Source organism: Lipomyces tetrasporus, assembly GCF_029532465.1.
Source record: "Lipomyces tetrasporus strain NRRL Y-64009 chromosome Unknown POJ06scaffold_2, whole genome shotgun sequence".
NCBI lineage: Eukaryota > Fungi > Ascomycota > Lipomycetes > Lipomycetales > Lipomycetaceae > Lipomyces > Lipomyces tetrasporus.
Genome location: NW_026611597.1, coordinates 828,128 through 849,545, shown reverse-complemented (window position 1 = coordinate 849,545; position 21,418 = coordinate 828,128). Strand labels below are relative to the sequence as shown.

Sequence of the window (21,418 nt, the reverse complement as noted above, 5' to 3'; positions counted from 1 at the left end):
ACTACTCATGGACCATATATTGGATAACCGGGCGACACAAGTGCGGGTCTACCAAGTTCTGCGTGCTTCCTTACCCAGTCAACTACACCACCATCTTCCCGCATCTTTCTACCACCACTGATCCCATTCCACAATGCGCGGACTCGTCAGCTACTCGCTTTACGTCTTCTGTCTGTGCCTTGCGCGTAACGGCGCTCGTGCTCAGGAGCCCGAGATCAGTCCGGTCGCCGTCGTGCACCTGATTTCCGGGTCAGCGTCTCGTTGGTTCTCTCGACTTGGCTCAAGAATCGCAACGGGCTTCCGTCGTAGTTTCCTGCTAGCGTTCTACCGTTGGTGCGTACCGGTCAGTCTCGTACTTACGGCTACCCACCGTACGTAGTAAGTACAGTTACGTACGTTGAACTGGTTAGATGGAGCTCAAATCCGGGGTTTGGTGGCCGTTTAATACAAGTGGTTAGATGGATTGTAAACATGCGACCTCGGTGTTTCCAGCCTAGGCGCTGATGCGAATACGCCATAACCACACCGTTGGGCCAGTCACTTTGCTTAGTTAAGGTTTTAGTGGCGCTTCTAACCTGCATCGTCCTGACCCGAAGCACAGTCTTATAAGCGGTTGTACAGCAAGCCGCCATGTCATCCCCGTCGCGCGTCGCCACTGATATCGCTCTGCGCCCCTCGGTCCCGATCATCAACGACGATGATTGCTTAACGCTTCGTGGCGTATCTATAGCCGCTTTGGGCAAAAAGTTTCTTACCTCGTGGTCGTTGTATACGGCAGACAGGATCGCAAGCCCTGACATGTGTTCGAGCGAAGTCGGGTCGGGGCCGTAACGCCACTGACATAAATTAGCTTTAGGCCATCCCCCACACGGTCTAGCGCCAGAATGCAAGTGGCACCCATCAAGATTCGGGTTAGACCACAAAAATTCAGACCCAAGCTAACAATAACGGCCTGGTCGCTGGCTCACCAAAGTCTCCTCCTTCTCCTACTTAATCTCTCTCTCGTCACATCGTCTATTTTCTTCTCTTCGCAGGTAACCCTCTCAACCTATCCATATCCTTTACAATGTCGAGCTCTGTCATCTCCAACGGCGCCAACGTGAGTGCTTTGTTTAACTTCTTTCTTGTGATGGTCTCGTCGGTGCTGTTGCCATTAGCTGTCAAGGTAGCCCGTTGCTGTGGGATGCAAACTCAGTCTCAGTTTGTGTGTGCTTCCCTCGCCGGGATCCGCTTCCAGTGCACCGCTGGGCTGTCAATTAAGAAAATTCACAGATATTGGTTCCGAATTGGCTGATATTTGTTATTTATAGCTCGCCAAGTACATGGACTTGCCCCAGAACGGCATGGTCATTGCTGAGTACATCTGGATCGACGGTTCCAACGGTATCCGATCGAAGGGCAAGGTATGTTCGTTTGATTGCATATGTTCTAGTTCTCCAGTGCAGTTCCGATGAGGTTTTTGTCGTGTCGGGGCGTCAGTCGGTCTTTCTTGCGGCGTTATCTACCACCAGCTGTGGATCGTGTCAATTCGTCTCCACGTCGGTCTATATTACTTTTTTACGCTGCGGTTTGGGAATATTGCGACAGGACTATTTGAATCTTTCATTTTTTCTGCTATTCCACGACTTCCACAATGGCCCACGATGCGGGTGTGGCGTGGGTAGGGGCATGCGACAATTTTTACAGCCCGGTCTGATTGTGACATGTGTGATTCACTGTCATCCGTCGGCTTGTGATTGTCTGGACCCGCCAAAAATGTCTCGGGCGCGGCGTTCGCGTGAACCCTTAACCCACCTCGGCTTTTGGCACGGTCGTGATTGGCTGATACTTTGTGGCGATGCAGTGCCGCCCCTGTGGCTCAATTGTCACTCTAGCCAGCTTGTTGGTCACGTGCGCAGCATGATCATGGCTTCGTCGGCTTGCCTCGCTGCCGACGCCTCGGACGACGCCTATACTCATCTGTTCTGGATTGGACTAACCGCTTCGCGAAATATGTGCTAATCAATTGGCTTATAGACTCTCGCCAAGAAGCCCACTTCGGTTGACGATCTTCCAGAGTGGAACTTCGACGGTTCGTCGACGGAGCAGGCTCCCGGCCACGACTCCGATGTCTACCTCCGTCCCGTGGCCATGTACGCCGACCCCTTCCGCCGGGGTGACAATGTGATTGTCCTTGCTGAGTGCTGGAACAACGATGGTACTCCCAACAAGAAGAACCACCGCTATGCCGCCAACAAGCTCTTCGAGGCACACAGTGATGCTGAGATATGGTTCGGTATTGAGCAGGAGTATACTCTCTTCGACGAATTCGGAACCGTCTACGGCTGGCCCAAAGGTGGTTTCCCCGGTCCTCAGGGTCCGTATTACTGTGGTGTTGGTACCGGCAAGGTCTATGCTCGTGATGTTGTCGAGGCGCACTACCGTGCCTGCTTGTACGCCGGCATCAACATCTCCGGTATCAATGCCGAGGTCATGCCTTCGCAGTGGGAGTTCCAGGTCGGTCCGAACCTCGGTATCTCCATGGGTGACCAGCTCTGGCTTGCTCGATACCTCCTTGAGCGCGTTGCTGAGGACTTTGGTGTCAAAGTCTCTTTCCACCCCAAGCCTCTCCAAGGCGACTGGAACGGTGCCGGCTGCCACACTAACGTCTCTACCCAGGCCATGCGTGTCGAGGGTGGCATGAAGTACATCGAGGAGGCCATTGAGAAGCTCTCCAAGCGCCACAAGGAGCACATTTCCGTCTACGGCGAGGACAATGACAAGCGTCTCACCGGCCGCCATGAAACTGCCTCCATTGCCCAGTTCTCTTATGGTGTTGCCAACCGTGGTGCCTCTATCCGTATTCCCCGTTCTGTCAACAAGGACGGTTACGGTTACTTCGAGGACCGTCGTCCCGCTTCCAACATTGACCCTTACCTCGTCACCGGTATCATGGTGGAGACCGTCTGCGGCAGCATCCCTGGTGTCGACATGGTCGCCGAGGCCTCGCGCGAGTAAACATTACCACTTTGTCTCTTTGTATGTGATATTAGTTGAATGCGCCGGTTAAGTTTTGAAGCGTTCTACCTATAATACATTATTTTGCGCTTTGGATTCCGTTTTCTGTTTATTTCGTGCCTAGAATGTGAGAGCTTTGTTGCTGTTTGGCTGCATTGCGTTGAGATGCTTAGTGCCTGCTTTTGAGCGGATTTTGGTACGTGTGTATAGTAAATGAGATTCGGCTTTTTGATCATCTTTTCTTTGAACAGTAAAAGTGAAGCGTAGATAAGTTGTCATGAGCCAGCGCTCGACCTAGTGCGCCGCAGTAACTTCCCGTACTTTAGGGGCGAACTCAGGTCACCACTACCAGTACCAGAACCAGAACCAGTACCTGCTCTCGTATTGCAACCAGCATTTGGCATAGGGGTTGGACCACGAAGATTGTCAGATTGCCTATATAGACTTATCAATATTTGCGCACGACCAAAATGGTACGTACAGAAACGTGGGCGACGGAACGACTCAGCACGCGCACAGGCACAAGCGCCAACACTTCTCGTGTTAATGGAGGCCATGAATTTGGAGCAGAAGCTAATATTCCGGATATTATAGTTGAAAATATGGAGTATGAAGCAGCAGCAGCAACAACAGCAGAAAGAAGCAGCAGCCAGTGGCGATGGAAGCGTGAAGAAGAAAGTCACCGCTGCCCAGATCCGGGTTCAAAAGGGTGAGTATCGCTATCAAGAGCCGGGCGTGTGGCAAAACAAAAGGGAAATAGATGACTAACGTGCGCATCCACTTCTACTCTCATTCGTGAGAGAATGGAAGCTGGATGATGTGTTGGTATAGATTTGACCGAGTTGTCGCTACCGTCTACAATGAAGACGCATTTCCCGAATCCAGATGACTTACTGCATTTTAACGTGACCATCGAACCTGACGAGGGCCTGTATCAGGGCGGGAAATTCAGTTTCTCGTTTACCATTAATAATAGCTTTCCGCATGAGCCGCCGAAGGTGCGTAAGGGTTTGATAGTCGGTTGTTCGATGTATGCATACGTGGAAGGAGATTTTTTTGCTGACAGTTGTGATGCAGGTCAAGTGCACACAGAAAGTACGTCGGGGATAGAAGGTAGTAGGTTGTTTGATGCGGTAGATATTGACACGGATCGTTGCAGATTTATCATCCGAATATTGATCTCGAAGGCAACGTTTGCCTTAACATTCTCCGAGAAGACTGGAAGCCGGTTTTGAACTTGTATGTGCTTGACGATGCCTATTGTCTGTGGGCATGAGTATAGCGTGGGTGGGCGTTAACGGCTCGAAATGTAGGAACGCGGTGTTGGTCGGCTTGCAATATTTATTCTTAGAACCAAATGCAGCCGATCCACTCAACAAAGGTACGTTGTCTTACTCATTAATCTTTCTCCTCCTCAAAACATTTTTCTAAGTGTTTTGTGAAATAGAAGCCGCCAGTGATCTACAGCACAATCGCGAGAATTTCCGAAGGAACGTACGAAACTCGATGAACGGCGGGTACGTGGGACACGAGAAGTTTGAAAGGGTTGTTAAGGCTTGAGTCTGTCAGATCGATAATAGTCATGTGTGATGAAGTTCTTAGTATATACTGTTGTAACAGGCGTTTATGTCACCGTTTTGTTGTTTAGTTATGTTATTGCAGCAGTGTGCGATATGACAATGTGTGTTTTTCATTCTCATGGGCGCGTTGTCTTATGTATGTATATGAATCCGCATTAAGATTGGGACTTCGTTTCAGTACGGTTTAAGCAGAGATACATATATATTTTATCTGACCAAACTAATCTAAACAAAATATATGAAACAAACACCAATCCTAAGAGCCGTCTTTCGTCATGTGCTTCATTCTCCTCAAGCCCAAAACGGAACTTTTATAAGTCACTACCAACCGGCAAAATTAAACATTCTCCGGTCTGAGCTTTCGGACCTCTTTGCCAGCCTTCCAGATCTCAAGATCCCTAATCTGCTGCAGCTCTTCTTCGAACTTGGCACGGTAATCGGCCTGCGAGTTGAAGTCTAGGGATCGCTGGGTCTCGGTCCCGTTCCTGACGGAATCATAAAGGTCGTTGAACAGAGGCTTCAAAACGGCCTTGAACTTCGGGCTCCAGTCCAGCGCGCCGCGGCGGGCCGTAGTGGAGCAGGCGTCGTACATGTAGTCCATGCCGTACTTGCCGATCAAGGGGTACAAAGACTGGGTAGCCTCCTCGACGGTCTCGTTGAACGCCTCGGAAGCGGAATGGCCGCGCTCGCGGAGAACTTCGTACTGCGCGAGGAACATGCCGTGGATACCGCCCATCAAGCAACCACGCTCACCATAGAGATCAGAGTAGACTTCCTTCTCGAAAGTAGTCTCGTACAGATACCCTGAGCCGATGGCGACACCAATGGCGGTAGCCTTCTCGTGGGCTTTGCCAGTGACGTCCTGCCAGACGGCGAATGACGAGTTAATGCCGCGGCCCTCCTTGAAGAGCGAGCGAACCGTGCGTCCGGAGCCCTTTGGTGCGACAAGGATGACGTCAACATCCTCGGGAACCTCGACCTTTGTCTGGTCCTTGAAAACGACGGAGAAACCGTGCGAGAAGTAGAGAGTCTTGCCCTTGGTAATCAATGGCTTGATGCGGGGCCAGGTCTCAGACTGCGCTGCGTCAGAGAGAAGGTTCATGATGATGTCGCCCTTGCTGATGGCCTCGTCGACGTCAAAAAGCGTCTCGCCGGGAACCCAACCGTCTTCCTGTGCGGCCTTCCATGAGGCACCGTCTTTTCGAACACCAATGATGACATTGAGACCATTGTCACGGAGGTTAAGACCCTGGCCGTAGCCTGATGTCATTAGCATCGTTCAACATGCAGAGGATAGAGGAAAACGACGTACCCTGAGAACCATAGCCGATAAGAGCAAAAGTCTGGCCTTTGAAATAGCTCAACAGCTTCTCAGCAGGCCACTCGCTGCGCTCTATTTTCGTCAGTCACATTCTCATCATCACTAAACCTAGCCATCGTAATCAGCAAATCGCTCATACCGTGAACCTTCTCAACAGTTCCCTTTCCATCGAAATCAATGAGCTTGTATCCACGAGTCTGCTGCACAGCGGCAGAGCCCCGCGACGCACTCAAGGTAGGTCTGGCCATGCGGGTAGCAACCGACAGCGACCTCCGCTGGACAGCGGGTGCTACAGTCGACTTTGCGACGGATCGGAGAGAGCGGGCAAATGATCGGGATGCCATTTGTTCTAAACAGACAGGAATTGTTGAAATTACAGAAGCGGAGAAAAAGTAGCCAGATGGATGAATAGGTGTCACTCCGCGATGGCGTGAAGCTTTTTCGGGGCTTCGAAAAAAAAATCTTCGAATCGCGCCTCTGTGGTGACTCACAGGGTAACTGGGGCCGATGTCGGTCATTTAGAGTTTATGTCCCCTCCCGACATCGGGATTCCGAGAATAATCTCCAATTAAAAATTGAGCACAGTCTATATTTCATACATATAATGATTTATGAAAATAATCCTTGTGGGTCGACTGACCAAGAGTATTATGCTGCGGGATATATGAAAGTATTGCTGCCTGGCCGGGTCCTTGGCCGCTACCGAGACCCACATATATTTGGATTCAGCATCCTCAAACTGTACTTACAATGAATATTTTCTCGCGACAATAATGCCAGCAGCAATATTCTGCACTCTCGCGTCAAGAATGTACCCGTTTTGGGCGAACTCATCCATTTTCTCCGGGAACATTTTCAACGGGACTAAATCATCTTAGTCATGCTATCGCTTGTTTGTACTGGGCTAGAGAAAGAAGGCCATATCGCGATACCACGCACCTGTGAAATTATCGATGAACTCGCCGTCTTCTAATTGCTGCTTTGGATTGAAATTCCGAGGATCAGTCAAGTCAATGGAGACCTGAACTAACTTCAAATTCGTGTTGCAAAAGCCTAGTTACATGTCTATTAGTCAAGCTCAGACTCTACAGTATCAACATATCAGCATGCGCACCTGGGTCGCAGAACATAATTGGGCTGCTGTGAAACGCCTTGCCTATATACCCTGTTTCCTCGAGCAATTCTCGCTCCGCGCACTCCTCGGGAGTCTCGTTTTTGTCTAAGAGTCCTGCGGGAAACTCAATCACAACCTATTGCACGTATATCAATTTCACGATTCAAAATATGCGTGATTGCGTGGAGGGGAAGCGACGTACACCGTTGACGGGCGGTCGAAATTGCTTCTGGAGTAAAATTTCGGGACCGGTAGGTGTCTCTAAAACAGCAAGGATGCCAACGCCTGGTATAGTGAATTAATACCTGGCACTGTGTTGTACTTGGTCGAAAAAAAATGACATACCGTCGACGTCGCTGCCCTCGACCCTTGTTTGCCGCGACGCAAATTCCCAATCCCGAGCTACAGCGTCGGTTAATATATTCAAACCTTGAGATACATGGTTATACAACGCACCCTTTCCGTTGGGATCTTTATAAAAGACTTTTTGAATCTTTGATCCATTAGCATTTGTGAAAATGTATGCCGAGGCATCGTCGTACTTTGACCCATTTTGCGTCTTCGGACTTCTGTTAATTGGTCAGTTACGTGTAACTACAGGTTACATGCTTATCCACGTACCAAATCCTTGACTTCCTCTACTTTAGCCTTTGTCAAATCCATTATGCTGCTGCTGTCCGTGATGTGCGATTGATGTTGCTTATCTCCTATTCCAATGCAGATTTATGTCACGTATCCGATACAACGGCAAAGATATAGGAAAAATGCAGATAGTAATCGGCAATATGCAATTTAAATAGGTTGGTTAACGATCAATTGCGGGTGTTATCTAGTCGAATTCTGGCGATTCCTCCCTGGCGCGAGGTAGGTAAATGGCTGCACACCCTGGGGCTGCAAGGGTGTACTCTTAACCCCAAAAATAAAGACAAATAAACGGACAACAGGAGTTATTATTGTGGTGCTGATTCTGCGTGTCGCAAAAACGAACTTGTCTCATGGCGAGCCGCACGAGATAACCCTAATGTGCCTCGTACGCTTTTGAATAAAGAAGTTCGTTCCAGATGGACTACTCTTTTTGTCCCTGGCAGGATATTATGCATCTTGGGAACGAGAACATCGTTGCTGGTAACCGACCTCTAGGCCAAATTGCCATTGTAGCCCGCCTCAAACCAGATGATGGTCTCGCTGGCAGACTATAAATATTCAATTCGTCTGTAAATTTACAGCTGCTAAACGTCAAAATTGAAGTTTCATAACCCAAGCTTCATAAGGGTTAGGGTGAGCTCTTTAGGCATGAGGTGCCGCTATGATATGTAAAAAAAAGTCCCATAAGGGTTGGGGTTGCTGTTAGGCCAAGTAGCGCCGTTGTGAAATGCAATGCACCAGGTGGCTAATTGTGTATGAGTGCTGCAAAAGTACATGGCTAGGGTGCACCCTACGCAGAATAGCAGAACTATTACTATCTGATTAGCGACTGATGGGTAACCCGATACATCAAATGGCATGATGATCTTGCATCAAAATATAATCACAAATATGATGCGCAATGTGAATATCCAGAGATCATCGAGGGCCGGTTCGGTCACAAGACCCTCAACATTATAGTTGGCATCACGACACCTTCAATTTTCAACGGCTTAAACTGAGCTTCTATCGCAAATGGAGTATCTTTGCGGGAGAACAAGGAACCGCTGCTGATCGGGTGTGCATCTTGAGTGCATGACAGGGCCGACAAGGAGCACATGTGCCATCACGAGGAACCCTAACCTTTCTCAGTGCGGCTCGGCTGGGAGCGTCCCATGGGTGCAGGTCTTTGACCTGTATCAGAGTAACTGCTTAGTCCGGATCCAAATTGCCAAATGACAACTGATTGTTGTTCCGTGACTGACTCTTGTTCCGGACTCTCGCCACTATTACTGTTATACTGTCCACGTTCTGAGTGTCCATATCCCCTGCATCTGTCTGACTTCTCCGATCATCTGTCATTCTGTCTATAAAACTTTAACTATGAACGTCATTGGCGATCGTGACGATTATGAATCGGCTGCACATCGCCGCCAGACCCTGCGTCAAGTCGCGGAATTATATATATACCCAGCCAGCCTGCAAGGAAGACAAGGCAGGTATCCAGTCAACCAGCAAAGAAGACAACCAAGGGAAATGTGAGCAAAGCGGACTTAACTACGAAAGCAAAAGTAGTTGTTCCCCAGCGTGTCGCCATGGAGCAGCCCGATCTGATGAGCATTGTGAAACGCTCGCTTTCGCTGGATGCAAGGATAGAAGTCCCGGCAAGTTGGGATGAGTATGAGCATGTGCAAGAATTCCTTGACAATTTGGGAACCAAGTATTTATTTCTCTATGTTCAATTGTGTTATTGCTGCTAACAAGTGCTTAGGTACCCTCGACTGTGGTATGACTCCACACGGCAAATTGCCACTGTTGTTGCCGCTCCCACTCCACTTCACGGCTATATTGCGGGCGATTTAGTGACTAGCCTCGCAAATTGTTGTGATAGGATTATGGAGCGCGGTGGGGTCAGTGAAGACATCCGCCGTCGTGTATCTGCAGCAACGGATGTTACACAGTACAGCGAAGCCGCTCATGGGCTCACAATAAGGGAATGGGATGGCGCTCTCGGTTATTTGGGAGATGACAAAGAGATGAAGAGTATGGTTGCATTTGAAGTTGGCGTATCGCAGTCATATAGAAGTCTTCAAGAAGCCATCTCATGGTGCGTATGCGCACTGCATTGCCACCTGGGCATCTCGATGTGTCTTAATGAAGGGCCACGCGGCGCAAGGCCAGCTATTAAATACTATGCAAACAAACAACAAGTAGAGGAGGCGGTGCAGCAAGCGAACTATGAGCTCTCGGTTCAGCTACAGCATAACCCCTATGGTCCATTAGTGCGGAACGGCGTTACATGGTTTGGGATGCTCGAGCAGGTCATCATTGAGACTTTCCGCTGCGAGGATGAAAACTGTCCTCCAGATACGTTGCTTAACCCTACGCAGTCTTTTGTAAGTGAAAACTAGTAAACCGGGAGTCACCCAGCTAATATATAGCATACAGGTGTTCATAAGGGATGGACAATCCTGGCCAGAGGATATTCCGCCAAACCTCAGGGAGGTTGTCCTCAGCGATTGTGTCCCAAGCTATGTCTTGAGTGGCCATGAGATTTTAGAGTCTCCTGTTAACTTCTTTCAAAAGAGTTGGGTCGAAGAAAAAATTAGCTCATTGATCTTGGAAACTGCTGTCAAGCGTTTCAGGAAGAAATGCGTTGCTAGAAGAACTACGTGACTTGGGTCACGGATGCGGGCGCCAACCATTTTTTTAAAATTATTTTTTTGCCAATTTTGCTCCTCTCATTATCCTTGTCGGTTCATCGTTGATCAGGGAAAGATCTTCCCCATAGCCATACATTATCAACAAAATTTGTGGTTCAGATTTCGTAAGGCTGTTTTGCACGTATCAAGAACGAAATAGTGCTTCTCACATCTACTACTTACTGACTTGAGAGTCCCTGTTCTTTGTTATCAGTCTTACTTTTTGCTCAGGTGTGTGCTTTATCTTTTTGCCTGCTGCCAACTTCGAAATAACGGCATACGCAGCTTGAGTGTAGGGAATACTTCTCTTTTGTCATCAGAGCTCGAGAGTAAATAATTTCCCATATGTAATTAAGCATGTAGCAGAGCGATGCAGGTCACATCGTATCGCCAAGGTTTGGGCATGTACTTTGATAGTCCGGTGGTCAGTGTTAATGACACAAAAGATCCAAACTGGCTTTGTAATTGGTGGGGTACTCATCAAGATGAGTACCCGCAAATGGCCCCTGCGGCTAGGGATTACTAACCAATCCCAGTTTCCGAGTTTGCAGTGGAAAGGTTGTTTAGTGCGGGGAGAGACTTGCTCGGTGTTCGGAGGCACTCCATCAAGGCCAACACCATGCGAATGTTGATGCTCATGGGAGACATATACGATAATGAGTTATTGTATGATTACAAAGGCACAAGACAATTGTGTGTAGATATCCAAGGTGTAATGAGAAAATGTTACATAGTTATTCTGCCTATTTGCCCTATCTCTAACGCCTGACTCGTGCAGTCTGGATCCAACCCGGCCTTATTACAACTGCTTACTGTTCGCCTTTGTTACTGCTTTCACTAAACTGTCAAGCTTCTGGCAATCATACCCGCCCTGTTACCGAGTTCTGTTATTCTCTGATCTGACCTGTCCCAAACTTTAACTATGAACGTCATTGGCGATCGTGACGATTTTGGATCCGCAGCGCGTGGTCGGCAAGCTGCGCGGCATATATATCGAGCCAGCCTGCAGGGAAGACAAGCAAGAAAACTGTTAGCAATGCAGCATTTATTCCAGCGAAGAAGACTACGAAGACTGTCAGCAAAGCCATACTAACTACGGAGACGAGAGTAAGAGATTGTCCCAATGGAGCAGTCCGTTTTGATGAATGTCGTGAGACGCCCGCTTTCGCCGGACGCTAAAATAGAAGTACCGGCGACATGGGCGGAGTATGAATATGCGCAGGAACACCTTGACACTGAGGGAAACAAGTAAGTACATTAATGAGATATGTACATGACTACCGCCGACACGCACCTTAGGTTCCCTAGACTGTGGTACGACAGCGCAAACAAACTTGCTACTGTCGTTGCTGCTCCCACGCCATTGCATTCAGACATGGTCGGCGAGCTAATTGGTCATCTTTCGGATGCCTGTAATGACGTTATGCGTCGCGGCGGCATCAGTGAAACTATCCGGGAGGGCGTCACTCGTTCGGCCGACACTACGAATCGCACAGACACTCGCGACGGACTCACGATCAGGGAATGGGATGCCGCAATTAGTTACGTGTTCAATGACGAACGGACGCTTATGGTTGCATTTGAAGTCGGTGTGTCGCAGACGTATAGAAGTCTGCGAGCCGCCATCTCATGGTGTGTTTGTGATCTGCATTGCCGTCTGGGTATTGCGATGAACATTATTGAGAAGGACCGTGGCGAACGGCCCTCCGTTCGGTCTTATGCATGCGAACAGGAGCGGAATGCAACCATCCGGCAAGCCAGAGATGAGCTCCGTCTTCAGTTGCGTCAACACCCATTTGGACCACTAGAATGGAACAATATTACGTGGTTTGGAAAGCTGCGGAGAGTAGTTATTGAGACTTTTCGCAACGAGGACCCAAACTGTCCTCCAGGGACGTTGCTTGAGCCTACTCAATCATTTGTAAGTGACGAGCTTTACAATGTATGTGGGATCGCGTTCGGCTGACAAACAACGACGCAGGTTATCGTCAGAGACGGACGATTCTCTGGGGAGGATGTCCCGCCAAACCTAAAGGAAATTGTACTTGGAGACTGCGTTCCGAGCCACATTCTCAGTGGGAATGAGATTGTATGCACACCTTTAGATTTTTTTCGGCGGAGTTGGTTTGAGGCGAAAACCCGTAGTTCGATTTTGGATACTGCTGTTCAAAGGGTGGAGGAGAAGCACAGGATGGTCAGAGCGCACTAGGCTCTGATTATTCCATGCATTCGTCCTATGTCACGCTGTTATCTGTCCTGGATTCTCTTTCATTGAGTGTTTTCTAAGGCGTCTATAATTATATCTTTGATCTACGCACAAATTTTGAGCATATGCGCTCATAACTTCTAAATAGGCTTGGCACACAATGTGATCAAACAGTATGTAGACATTAAGCGTCACACAACTTGAATGAGACTTTCTGTGCGTCCTAATTCTACAGTTTTGACCGTCCCCGATAATCTCGTCCGAGAAAATGTAGACAACAGCTCGAGGATAAACGACGCTGCATACAGCACTGGTTGTAAGCAAGGTAGATTGAAGTGGGCTGTGAATTTCGCCCACGACCGGCAGATCGACCCACTCTTAACTCCGTAACTAAGCTCTGAATAGATTCTGCTATTCGTCCTGTTTATTATGGTCGTCTGTCTTGATTAGGCTTGTCTGCTGCGTTTAATTACATCTTCCATCTACGGACAAAATATGTCGTGACACCACAACAGGTCAGCTCTTGGCCTGCGGAAAGTACGGCAGTTGATTGTAGCACAGACATAATATGACTGATGTATGGCATGACCAAAACCGCACACGTAGACAACAATATATGGACCCCCTGTAGAATATGTGAGATAAACACTGAAATAGCGTTGAGCAAGCTGTATGTCAAGGCCTTTGGTTGAAACTTGACGGCCCCTATTATAATTTAGAGTTCAATCTTGCTACAGGGCTTGATTTTGAGCAGGGTAATGCGCATCAATTTGCTGCCCTCGAAGCGACTGCAGGCATCTACAATCTGCTCTATCGGCAATTCCCGTCGCAGAGCACCTCTGAGCGCGAGCCTACTACTCAATTGGGTTTGCAAAACTGTGGGAGTTTCGGTATGTATGACTGTTGAGAAACTGAAGTTGTATCAGTGAGGGCAATAGACGCATCGCAAACCGGTCAGTTCGCGTGCGATCTTGATCTCTACATAGATGTTTGTATGACATAGGTTGCTAACAGCTTCTTTCTTGCTAGACATAGTAGTCGACGACTTCAAGATCATTATAGTATTCAATGTCAGCGCGGACACTCCGCTGCTTCGGTCTACAAGCTTACGGCGCCTTACCTGTTCACTTAACACAAAGACGTCGTCGACTACCAGAGCTAGCTGTCCAAACCTGCGCCTGTCGGCTATTCGCTAATTCCCTCCCTACGCCAAGCGGGCATAACAAGTGGTCTACAATTAAGCACACCAAGTTCGCGAACGATGCTGCGAAAAACATGACGGCCATGAAACACTCGCGCGCAATTGTCGCCGCCGCGAAAAGTATGTTGTCACTGTGTCGTGAGATGTTTTGTATATTCTAACTCGCGCAACGCAAAGTCGGCGGCCCAGATCCAGACAGTAATGCACGTCTGTATAGCGCAATCGAAGCCGCCAAAAAGGCGTCCGTCACCAAAAAGACGATCGAGTCCGCACTACGTCGAGCGGCTGGTCTCGGAGGCAACGATGGCAAGGCGCTCGAAAACGTGACGTACGAAGCGATTGGGCCCGGCGGGTCTGCGATCGTTATCGAGGCGTTGACAGATAACAAGGCGCGCACGGTGACGTCTGTCCGGACGTGTCTGACCAAGCAGGCATGTCAGCTGGGACCGGCGCTATTCTTCTTTGACAGGAAAGGGGTCATTAGGATTGTCAAGCGAACTGTCCCGGACGGGAGTGAGGAGACGCCAGCCGTTATTGAATTTGATGTGATTTTTGAGCATGCTATCGAGGCAGGTGCAGAGGATATTGAGACGCTGGATCCGGATGAGGAGGCAGAAGGGCCAGAGGCTGAATTACCAGTCTATCAGATACTAGTTGATCCGGTTGATACTGCGAAGGTTGCACAGCAGATGAAGGATTCATATGGGTACGATATTAAGGAGATGGGAATAGAGTATGTGCCGAAGAAAGACTCAGTCATTGAATTGACAGACCCTCAGGGTGAGACGATGAGAAAAGTCGTGGGACTGCTGAACGAGATTGACGATGTTCAGGATGTCTACACCAATGCCAGCTAGCAATTTGTACCGTACGATCTTGTCATGTAATACTTCATTAGATTAGAACAATAGATTGACACTCGACCTTATTCCCAAAACCCAACTCAAAACTCCAAATGTAATCCAAATGTGCTTCTTCAGCGTCTAGTACTCTAACTCATTCGCTTCTACCCCTCTATAGCCCGCTTGTTGTTTCTGATACATACTGTTCGGACTATGACTGTAACGGTGGTAGGGCGTATATTCGGAGCCGCCGTGTCCCTCCTCATCAAACTCATTCTCCTCGTCATCCTCGACTCCAATTGCTGATGGACTCTGCGACCCTACATTTGAATAGTACATCTGCTGAGGAAACTTGACCTGGTGGTGCGCTTGTTGCTGGCATCTCCCAGCAGGAGTCCCCGATCGCGAAGTATGATGTTGCTGCGAATGATGCCGATGATGATGCGCCGAGCGCCGCCTAACTTCTTCAATGTCCTGTTCTTCTTCTTCTTCTTCTTCGTCGTCGTCGTCATCCTCAATACTCCGTCGTAGCTGCGCGCTGTTCCTCTGCTCCCTATAAAGTTCCCGGCCATCGTCCTGGTCAGACTCGACACTCTGCTGCCGATAATACACGTCGGGGTGTTGTGGCTGTTGTCGCGCTTGGCGGGCGGCAGCAGCAGCAGCCGTGGCGGCGGCAACTTGGTCTTCGCTCAGCACTGTCATCTTTTCGTGTGTCCGTCTATGTTGCGCGAGATTGTCTGATCGCGAGAATCCTTTTCCGCAGATTTTGCAAGTATACGGTCTTTCCTTCGTGTGCGTTCGCACATGACGCTTCAAGTGCTCCAGACGCGTAAACATCCGCCCACAAGAAGTGATTGGACACGTATGTGTTTTCCGGCCACTGCTGCCCGCAGAGCTAACCGAAGCAACGGGATATGGATCTCTCAGCTCCGGTCGAGATTTCTTGGGTTTCAAATGACCTCCAGGGGTCATGTTTGGGGCCTGCATGTGATCATTAGCCGCGTACACGGGATAGTGAAGTTGCGACTGCCCGTGTTGCTGGTGAACAAACTGCTGCTGCGGTGGCATATCGTTTGCGGAATCGTAATCGAGATATCGGGAATAATCATCAACGAGATACTCGCTGTCGTTGTCATACTCTTCTTCCGACTGCTGAAAATGATGGCGATGTGGACGATGTCGCTGTGGCAAGCTAGCAGACTTGTGCATGTAGTACTGCATAGGGAGCATCGTTGGCTCCGACATCGAGGACATCATTGATGGCGCTGGACTCGTAACTCTAGTCCCGGCGGCGGAACTAGATGACGCGGCACGACGTTGGGACGGATAAGGATTGCTATTCATGGTGGACAGATATGGATTTGTTGCCGACCGCCGCCGCCGTTGCTTGTAAACTGGCGAGCCGCTGAGAAGATTTACCGGATAGAGCGGATTCGCCATGTTTCGGCCTCCAAGAAATCCATTCGCACTACCATAGGATGGCTGCGTGTGGTACGGCATGTGGTTGGTGCTGTGAGAGTGCCGACCGTGATTACCGGCATAGAAATCGTGCTGGCTATCAAGATCGGAGTAGGTATTTTGTGTCGAGAAATACGACCCGTCGACGTATTGCGGATCTTTGTATGACAGGACAGAGTGCTGAGTGTCCGGAGTCATCGGCTCAAACGGTATGCTACTCCGCGGATCAAACGAGTCATCAAGCACTGACGATTCAAATGATGGCGCGGGGGAAGAAGCTTCATCGGCAATGTAATGTTTATTGAGAAGCGCCCCATGTGGCATAGTTAAAGTGTTGTCGACGGAGCAGATGCTAGAATAATCTGGTGACACGAATTGTCCATCGATGGAGACATCTCCTAGCTCGTGCTTAAACTCCTGGCTGTGGTCTGCAGTATCAGAGGGCGAAGTGGTCATATTTCCGGCAATCATAGCAGAAGGAATGACTGTAGTGACCGCAGAAGGGGCCACAGAAGCTGGTAGTGGCGGTGGACCCATGTCCCATGACGCAGCCGCAGGGCCAGCGTTGTAAGAGTCAAGCATTCGCTCGGCAATAATAGCTGATGATGCTGATTGCTGCAGTGCTTTCATAAGCTGCTCAAAAAGAGTCTGATTTGGATCAAATTGAAATGAAAGCGCTGGCTCAGACACGGCCTCAGTCGTAGTTTCCTGCTTTAAGCTCTCTCGCTTCAGATCGCGCTCCAGGGCATCAAGAAATAATCTGTCGTGCGGGACTGAAAACCAGTTAAAAACCTTTTGCTTCTTCTGGGTTCGGATGCAATTGTTCTTGTACAAAAGTTCGAGGAACGGCGACTTTGGTTCTTCCAGAAGAGCGTCGTCGTTACCTGGCTTGAGGTTGCGAAGATCGGAGAAAATGCCTTCCTCAAATTTCTTGGGATTTTTCACTGGCCTGCCAAAGGCTTGAAATCGGAATGTCAGACACCGAACAATGTCAGTTCCCGTGATGTAGAAAACACCATTCCTATCATACGTGGTTAGCGGACTGCTAAAGTTACGACGTGACAATAGACACACCATAGGACGCAGGTCACGTATTCTTGAGTAGGCAGTTGAAACCGGTTAAACATCTCCTTTGGCTGCATTTGTGCTGGCGCACTCGCCAAAAAGATTTTTACTAGAGCTCGTTAGCGACATAGTGCGCAGACCTCGACTAACTCGCTCGCGACGTACATTTGTCAACCTCCTTGAGCGCATTTATTGTCTCCGGCGACAGAAGTTCTTGTGCTTCAGCAGACATCATGAATGTTTCCGGTCGGGTATCTGGAGCAGTTGCGGTGACTGCCGCAGCAGAAAGATTAGAAATGGCAAGTTGGTTAGTGGCCAGCATTGTGAATGACGCGATATATATATGTCTGCGCGAATGGCGCGGGAGATGCGGCTAGTAGCAGTTGTCTCAGATTCACGTAAAAGACGAAGATGACTGTAAAGAGACCACGAGACTGTAGTCTTTGCGGAAAAGAGATTGAGAGCGGCCGGAGAGCTGCAGGGCAGGCTGCGGTTAGGTACAGTAGCGTAAGTTCCGAGAACAATTCTAGCCGCCTGCCTTTTCCGGTCGTCTCCGTACAAGCCAGACTCAGGCGGCGGATCTTGGGGCGTACCACAAGTTTTGACGGGGTAGTAAAAGACGAGTGGTCTGGGATGCGATGGGATGGGACAGGATGGGATGGAATGGCTGGTGAGTGGGAAAGGTACCTGGTCTCCGGTTTGCGGCTACCGAGATGAGGCTAAGCTGCCTATACGGCTGTCAGTACGGAATCCCACGTGCAAACAGAGCGTCTCTTCAGAGTAGAAAATCATAGACGTACTCCACAATCGTTCGCTAAGGTAATTTAGCTGAAATGGATTAGATTGGCAATGGTCGGTGCTATAGTGAAGAAGGATGCTGATGCGGAATGAGGTTTACTCCGGATCACGCAAACGCAAAACAGCATCAACCCTGCACTTCCGACTGTAGCGCTTAAGCGCGTAAACGTTCTAAAGGCCAAAACGGTATTAGCACGTCCACTCATACACGTATTCTTCTAAGAGCTAGAAGGATCAAGCCGTGCGTACCTCGTTCAAAGTGTTGAGGATGAGATATTGTGCCGACGTCGGCTGTCGCCGAATAAATCAGATCGTCGGTAAACCACGCCGGCTTTGGTGCTGAGTGTGGTAGTTATTTGGATGCGGGGACGTGGTGAATGATAAACCGGGGAACACGCGTGGGCTTGCACACAGTGGCAAGCAGAGAGGGAAGCGTAGTCGAATTAATAAAGCACAAGGCAGACGTAGTGGTAACGAAAGTCTTTGCAGTTTTCTAATAGCAACTGGGCGTATCGGAGGAGAGATATGGAAATAAACGAGGGTTGCTGTTTTTGGAGCAGAGGACGAGAGGCCCGCAGCAGCCGGAGCGTAGCGAGCGTGATGGCTTCGTGCGCAAAAAAAAAAGCTGTTCCTGACTAGTGCTGCAGGTACCGTTCCTCTTGCGACCTGGCTGACCGCCGATCCTGCAGTTCTGTCAGGTCCCCCAACCCACACATTCAATGGCGACTTCAGAGTATATTAATCGCATATGTTATTGCTGCCTTCGCTGCTGCCGCAAATTTTATCTGGCAGCGGTTTGTTACGAAAGTAGGCCCCACCGTACCAAAAAGCAGCCTAACCGCACGTGGCTAGCGCACAGGTGGGACGGCTGCCATAGCCGAACGCGGCTTAGCGGGCGAGAAAATGATTACCCTTACCCATCCGCCTCCGACAACCCAACGCGTCTTTAGCGCGCGACCAGCCGACCGCCGACCACTTGCCGGATCATCCCCTGTCAACAGCGCGACGCGCCATCATCCTTTGCTTGAAAATCACCAATCGTGTAATTCATATATGGGCTAATGCCGGCCCGCCCCGCTTAGCGTTCAGCTACTCAACCCGCGGCTTTTGCCTCTAGAGCGCTCGGCATCATGATTGATGCAAAGTCAAAGATGGCCTCCGACAACAGTTGGCTAGGAATCTCGCCCCACTTTTTACTTAAAATAACATTATCGGCTATGGGACCATAAGCATCGTCACAAATGATTTAAGATTATGAGTAGTTGCCAAGGTTCGCAACACATATTTTATCGAAGATCCAATTGCACTGGTGCATGTGCATGTCTCGCTAATTAACTGAAATCTCGGCGATTACTACACCCAGAGGCACGCAGCAGAGTACAGTATACGTAAACTACGGCAAACGCGTTCGTTCGGGCCCTCCGTTGCGTGTTCTGTGCCGGCTACATATCGTACAGCCATCTTGAGCCAAGTAATCTTATACATTGTTGTCGACTTCGATGTTGGTATTGTCCCTCTCACACAATGCCCCGCACTCATGTGCGCCTACACCCTTGCTTTGCATTGTCTCTTAGCATCATCACTATTCTACACGATAATTGGGCACACCCCCCACTTGCTGCCAACTTATAATCTTAGGTGGTGTACTCAATGATTCTACTGCCAGTAATTCATGTACGGCAACCGTTTGACATGCATGATCAATGCAACAGTCATCCATCAGCTTTGGCCAAGCCCGCTAGACAGCCTCGACTGGTGTATCAGTAATTCGCAGATCAGTAATTGATCAACGTTAGTGTGCGAATTCGATCACAACCAGTCGTAAGACATACGTTGTGCGCCATCGGAGTCGATTGATTACACTTATACCAAATATCTTAACTATGTCAAAAGCTGCAGACTTCCGCTAATCAACATTATAGCAACAATGCGTAGCCTATCCGCGTCAAAAACATGACGAATTCTACGCGCTATGGTTCCAACCTGAACAACAGCGTTGCATACACAGTTATGCCTTGTTCGTTAGGCTCATGATGGCAAAGTTTGCAGCCAATGAACGACATGACGGCGCCACAAGTCTTATCGGTTATTCGCACCGCCTCATTCGACGGCGCAGCTGGAGCAACCCAGGTCGAGGAGATATCAACACCTAACCCACGGCACCCGTCGGTTCTCCAATGGTCTTCACGCCGGAAGTAATCGTTTAACAATCTCGACGAAGTGAAATGCAACACACCGAAGATACTAATGCCTTACGTCTTGCGGTTGAGGTCCTTTTGCCCACCTGCGCTCTGCAAGCAGAGGGGGTCATTGTTCATCAGGCGACGTCACGTATATGGCTAGTATGCAGAAGCACAAAGTCCCAATGATGCATATCTAGCACATGGACTTGCCGGTACGACATTAACTGTCACGTCAATGCTGCGGTCACAGAGATAACCAAAGCTCGCCGCCAACCACAATTCAGAAGTGCAGCTCTCGAAAAATCCCTGTCCTCACTTAGTGTTTAGTGCTATCAACATCGACTCATCGCATCACTCTACATACCACTATTCATTAATCACACGTCAGACGTCATGAAGCCCGTTGTTTCTGTACGTATCCGTATTTTCTTTGTCAGATTGTTGTAATGCACTCTGTCACTACGATTGCAAACCGTGACAGCGGTTCCTAGCCTACTACTGAACTAACGTAATTGCATCTTGTTGCAGCTCGGTTACGCTTGGTGCTGCACCGTCCTATCCGTCTTCGGAATCATCATTCTCTGCGCCATTGCCGGGTTTTTCTTGTCAGGCTCTGAAGCCTTCCTCGGCAGCACTATGGATCCCCCAGCTGGCGAACCGTAAGTGACCCCGGCGAACGTGAACTACGGAGATAGTGATGTGTGGAATGAGTAATGAAGCAAAACCTAACAAAACGATGTGTATAGTGTTGCGATGAACTTGTTCGGCGGTGCTATCATCTACGCGGTACGTTATGAATTTTTCATTATTAGGATCCGAACAGAGACGTTGTGCATTCCCAGCAATGGTGCCTCATAAATGACAGAAGTGGTGGGTCGCAAGTGAGCTATCACCTGGGCGATCTATTAGGAACGCGCTACTTGAGGATTGTCGTTCCGTTCGATCCACTTTGAGTGTTAGCGGTACTAATACATTCTAAATAGGTCTTCCTCGCCTTCTGTGGTTGCCAGATCGTCATGCACAGGAGACAAGCGCGAATCGAGCTATAAATCTTCTCTTCTCAAAATCACTCTACGAATTCAATCAACTAGATTTACATCCCTAAGCCAGGGGATTCGTTTAGTTCTCCGTTTTGTTGTTACATAAGTAGTGTTATTTCGGATCTCGGTGCAAATTGGATGATGACAAGCTGCGTGTCTGTCCGTAGAACCATACCTGTGGACAAGGCTCAATCAAAAAATATAGAAAAAAAGAACTCATCGTTTTTAGACCCATGAAGGTGGTTGCGTTGGATTCAGTATTGTGCAGGTGTACTTTTTGGGGGTAT

General features: G+C 49.0%; 10 protein-coding genes across 10 annotated transcripts; 7 read left to right on the top strand and 3 right to left on the bottom strand.

Moving 5' to 3' along the window:
• Positions 1 to 72: 72 nt before the first annotated feature.
• On the top strand, positions 73 to 464 carry POJ06DRAFT_245445 (uncharacterized protein). The gene has a single exon (XM_056186654.1). The coding sequence runs from the start codon at positions 134 to 136 to the stop codon at positions 377 to 379; it is 246 nt and encodes an 81-aa protein (XP_056046168.1). The 5' UTR covers positions 73 to 133; the 3' UTR covers positions 380 to 464.
• A 530-nt stretch (positions 465 to 994) lies between these two features.
• POJ06DRAFT_245443 (uncharacterized protein) lies at positions 995 to 3,235 on the top strand. Its single transcript, XM_056186653.1, has 3 exons — positions 995 to 1,099; positions 1,311 to 1,403; positions 2,017 to 3,235. The coding sequence occupies exons 1-3, from the start codon at positions 1,067 to 1,069 to the stop codon at positions 2,995 to 2,997; spliced, it is 1,107 nt and encodes a 368-aa protein (XP_056046167.1). The 5' UTR covers positions 995 to 1,066; the 3' UTR covers positions 2,998 to 3,235.
• Positions 3,236 to 3,257: 22 nt separating this feature from the next.
• POJ06DRAFT_245437 (ubiquitin-conjugating enzyme/RWD-like protein) lies at positions 3,258 to 4,790 on the top strand. The gene is made up of 7 exons (XM_056186652.1): positions 3,258 to 3,470; positions 3,592 to 3,706; positions 3,829 to 3,995; positions 4,075 to 4,092; positions 4,157 to 4,236; positions 4,311 to 4,378; positions 4,445 to 4,790. The coding sequence occupies exons 1-7, from the start codon at positions 3,468 to 3,470 to the stop codon at positions 4,555 to 4,557; spliced, it is 564 nt and encodes a 187-aa protein (XP_056046166.1). The 5' UTR covers positions 3,258 to 3,467; the 3' UTR covers positions 4,558 to 4,790.
• Positions 4,791 to 6,341, bottom strand: POJ06DRAFT_245433 (6-phosphogluconate dehydrogenase). Its single transcript, XM_056186651.1, has 3 exons — positions 6,038 to 6,341; positions 5,890 to 5,970; positions 4,791 to 5,837 (listed from the first exon to the last, which is right to left on the bottom strand). The coding sequence occupies exons 1-3, from the start codon at positions 6,240 to 6,242 to the stop codon at positions 4,915 to 4,917; spliced, it is 1,209 nt and encodes a 402-aa protein (XP_056046165.1). The 5' UTR covers positions 6,243 to 6,341; the 3' UTR covers positions 4,791 to 4,914.
• Positions 6,342 to 6,427: 86 nt separating this feature from the next.
• Positions 6,428 to 7,892, bottom strand: POJ06DRAFT_245431 (NUDIX hydrolase domain-like protein). Its single transcript, XM_056186650.1, has 8 exons — positions 7,634 to 7,892; positions 7,555 to 7,581; positions 7,469 to 7,505; positions 7,358 to 7,414; positions 7,215 to 7,297; positions 7,013 to 7,148; positions 6,838 to 6,951; positions 6,428 to 6,762 (listed from the first exon to the last, which is right to left on the bottom strand). Exons 1-8 carry the CDS (start codon positions 7,673 to 7,675, stop codon positions 6,644 to 6,646), a joined length of 615 nt encoding a protein of 204 aa, XP_056046164.1. The 5' UTR covers positions 7,676 to 7,892; the 3' UTR covers positions 6,428 to 6,643.
• A 1,339-nt stretch (positions 7,893 to 9,231) lies between these two features.
• On the top strand, positions 9,232 to 10,312 carry POJ06DRAFT_265574 (uncharacterized protein; the record flags this gene model as incomplete). Its single annotated transcript, XM_056189088.1, has 3 exons — positions 9,232 to 9,356; positions 9,408 to 10,032; positions 10,085 to 10,312. The coding sequence occupies 3 exons, from the start codon at positions 9,232 to 9,234 to the stop codon at positions 10,310 to 10,312; spliced, it is 978 nt and encodes a 325-aa protein (XP_056046163.1).
• Positions 10,313 to 11,216: 904 nt separating this feature from the next.
• POJ06DRAFT_54260 (uncharacterized protein) lies at positions 11,217 to 12,657 on the top strand. Its single transcript, XM_056191188.1, has 3 exons — positions 11,217 to 11,586; positions 11,638 to 12,259; positions 12,320 to 12,657. Exons 1-3 carry the CDS (start codon positions 11,462 to 11,464, stop codon positions 12,545 to 12,547), a joined length of 975 nt encoding a protein of 324 aa, XP_056046162.1. The 5' UTR covers positions 11,217 to 11,461; the 3' UTR covers positions 12,548 to 12,657.
• Positions 12,658 to 13,341: 684 nt separating this feature from the next.
• POJ06DRAFT_245424 (transcriptional regulator TACO1-like protein) lies at positions 13,342 to 14,625 on the top strand. Its single transcript, XM_056186649.1, has 3 exons — positions 13,342 to 13,434; positions 13,574 to 13,865; positions 13,923 to 14,625. Exons 2-3 carry the CDS (start codon positions 13,613 to 13,615, stop codon positions 14,600 to 14,602), a joined length of 933 nt encoding a protein of 310 aa, XP_056046161.1. The 5' UTR covers positions 13,342 to 13,434; positions 13,574 to 13,612; the 3' UTR covers positions 14,603 to 14,625.
• On the bottom strand, positions 14,318 to 17,647 carry POJ06DRAFT_54244 (STE like transcription factor-domain-containing protein). The gene is made up of 3 exons (XM_056191187.1): positions 17,276 to 17,647; positions 17,120 to 17,219; positions 14,318 to 17,066 (listed from the first exon to the last, which is right to left on the bottom strand). The coding sequence occupies exons 1-3, from the start codon at positions 17,430 to 17,432 to the stop codon at positions 14,729 to 14,731; spliced, it is 2,595 nt and encodes an 864-aa protein (XP_056046160.1). The 5' UTR covers positions 17,433 to 17,647; the 3' UTR covers positions 14,318 to 14,728.
• Positions 17,648 to 20,484: 2,837 nt separating this feature from the next.
• On the top strand, positions 20,485 to 21,196 carry POJ06DRAFT_235671 (uncharacterized protein; the record flags this gene model as incomplete). The annotated part of the gene is made up of 5 exons (XM_056185845.1): positions 20,485 to 20,502; positions 20,620 to 20,750; positions 20,838 to 20,877; positions 20,904 to 20,961; positions 21,075 to 21,196. 5 exons carry the CDS (start codon positions 20,485 to 20,487, stop codon positions 21,194 to 21,196), a joined length of 369 nt encoding a protein of 122 aa, XP_056046159.1.
• Positions 21,197 to 21,418: the final 222 nt, after the last annotated feature.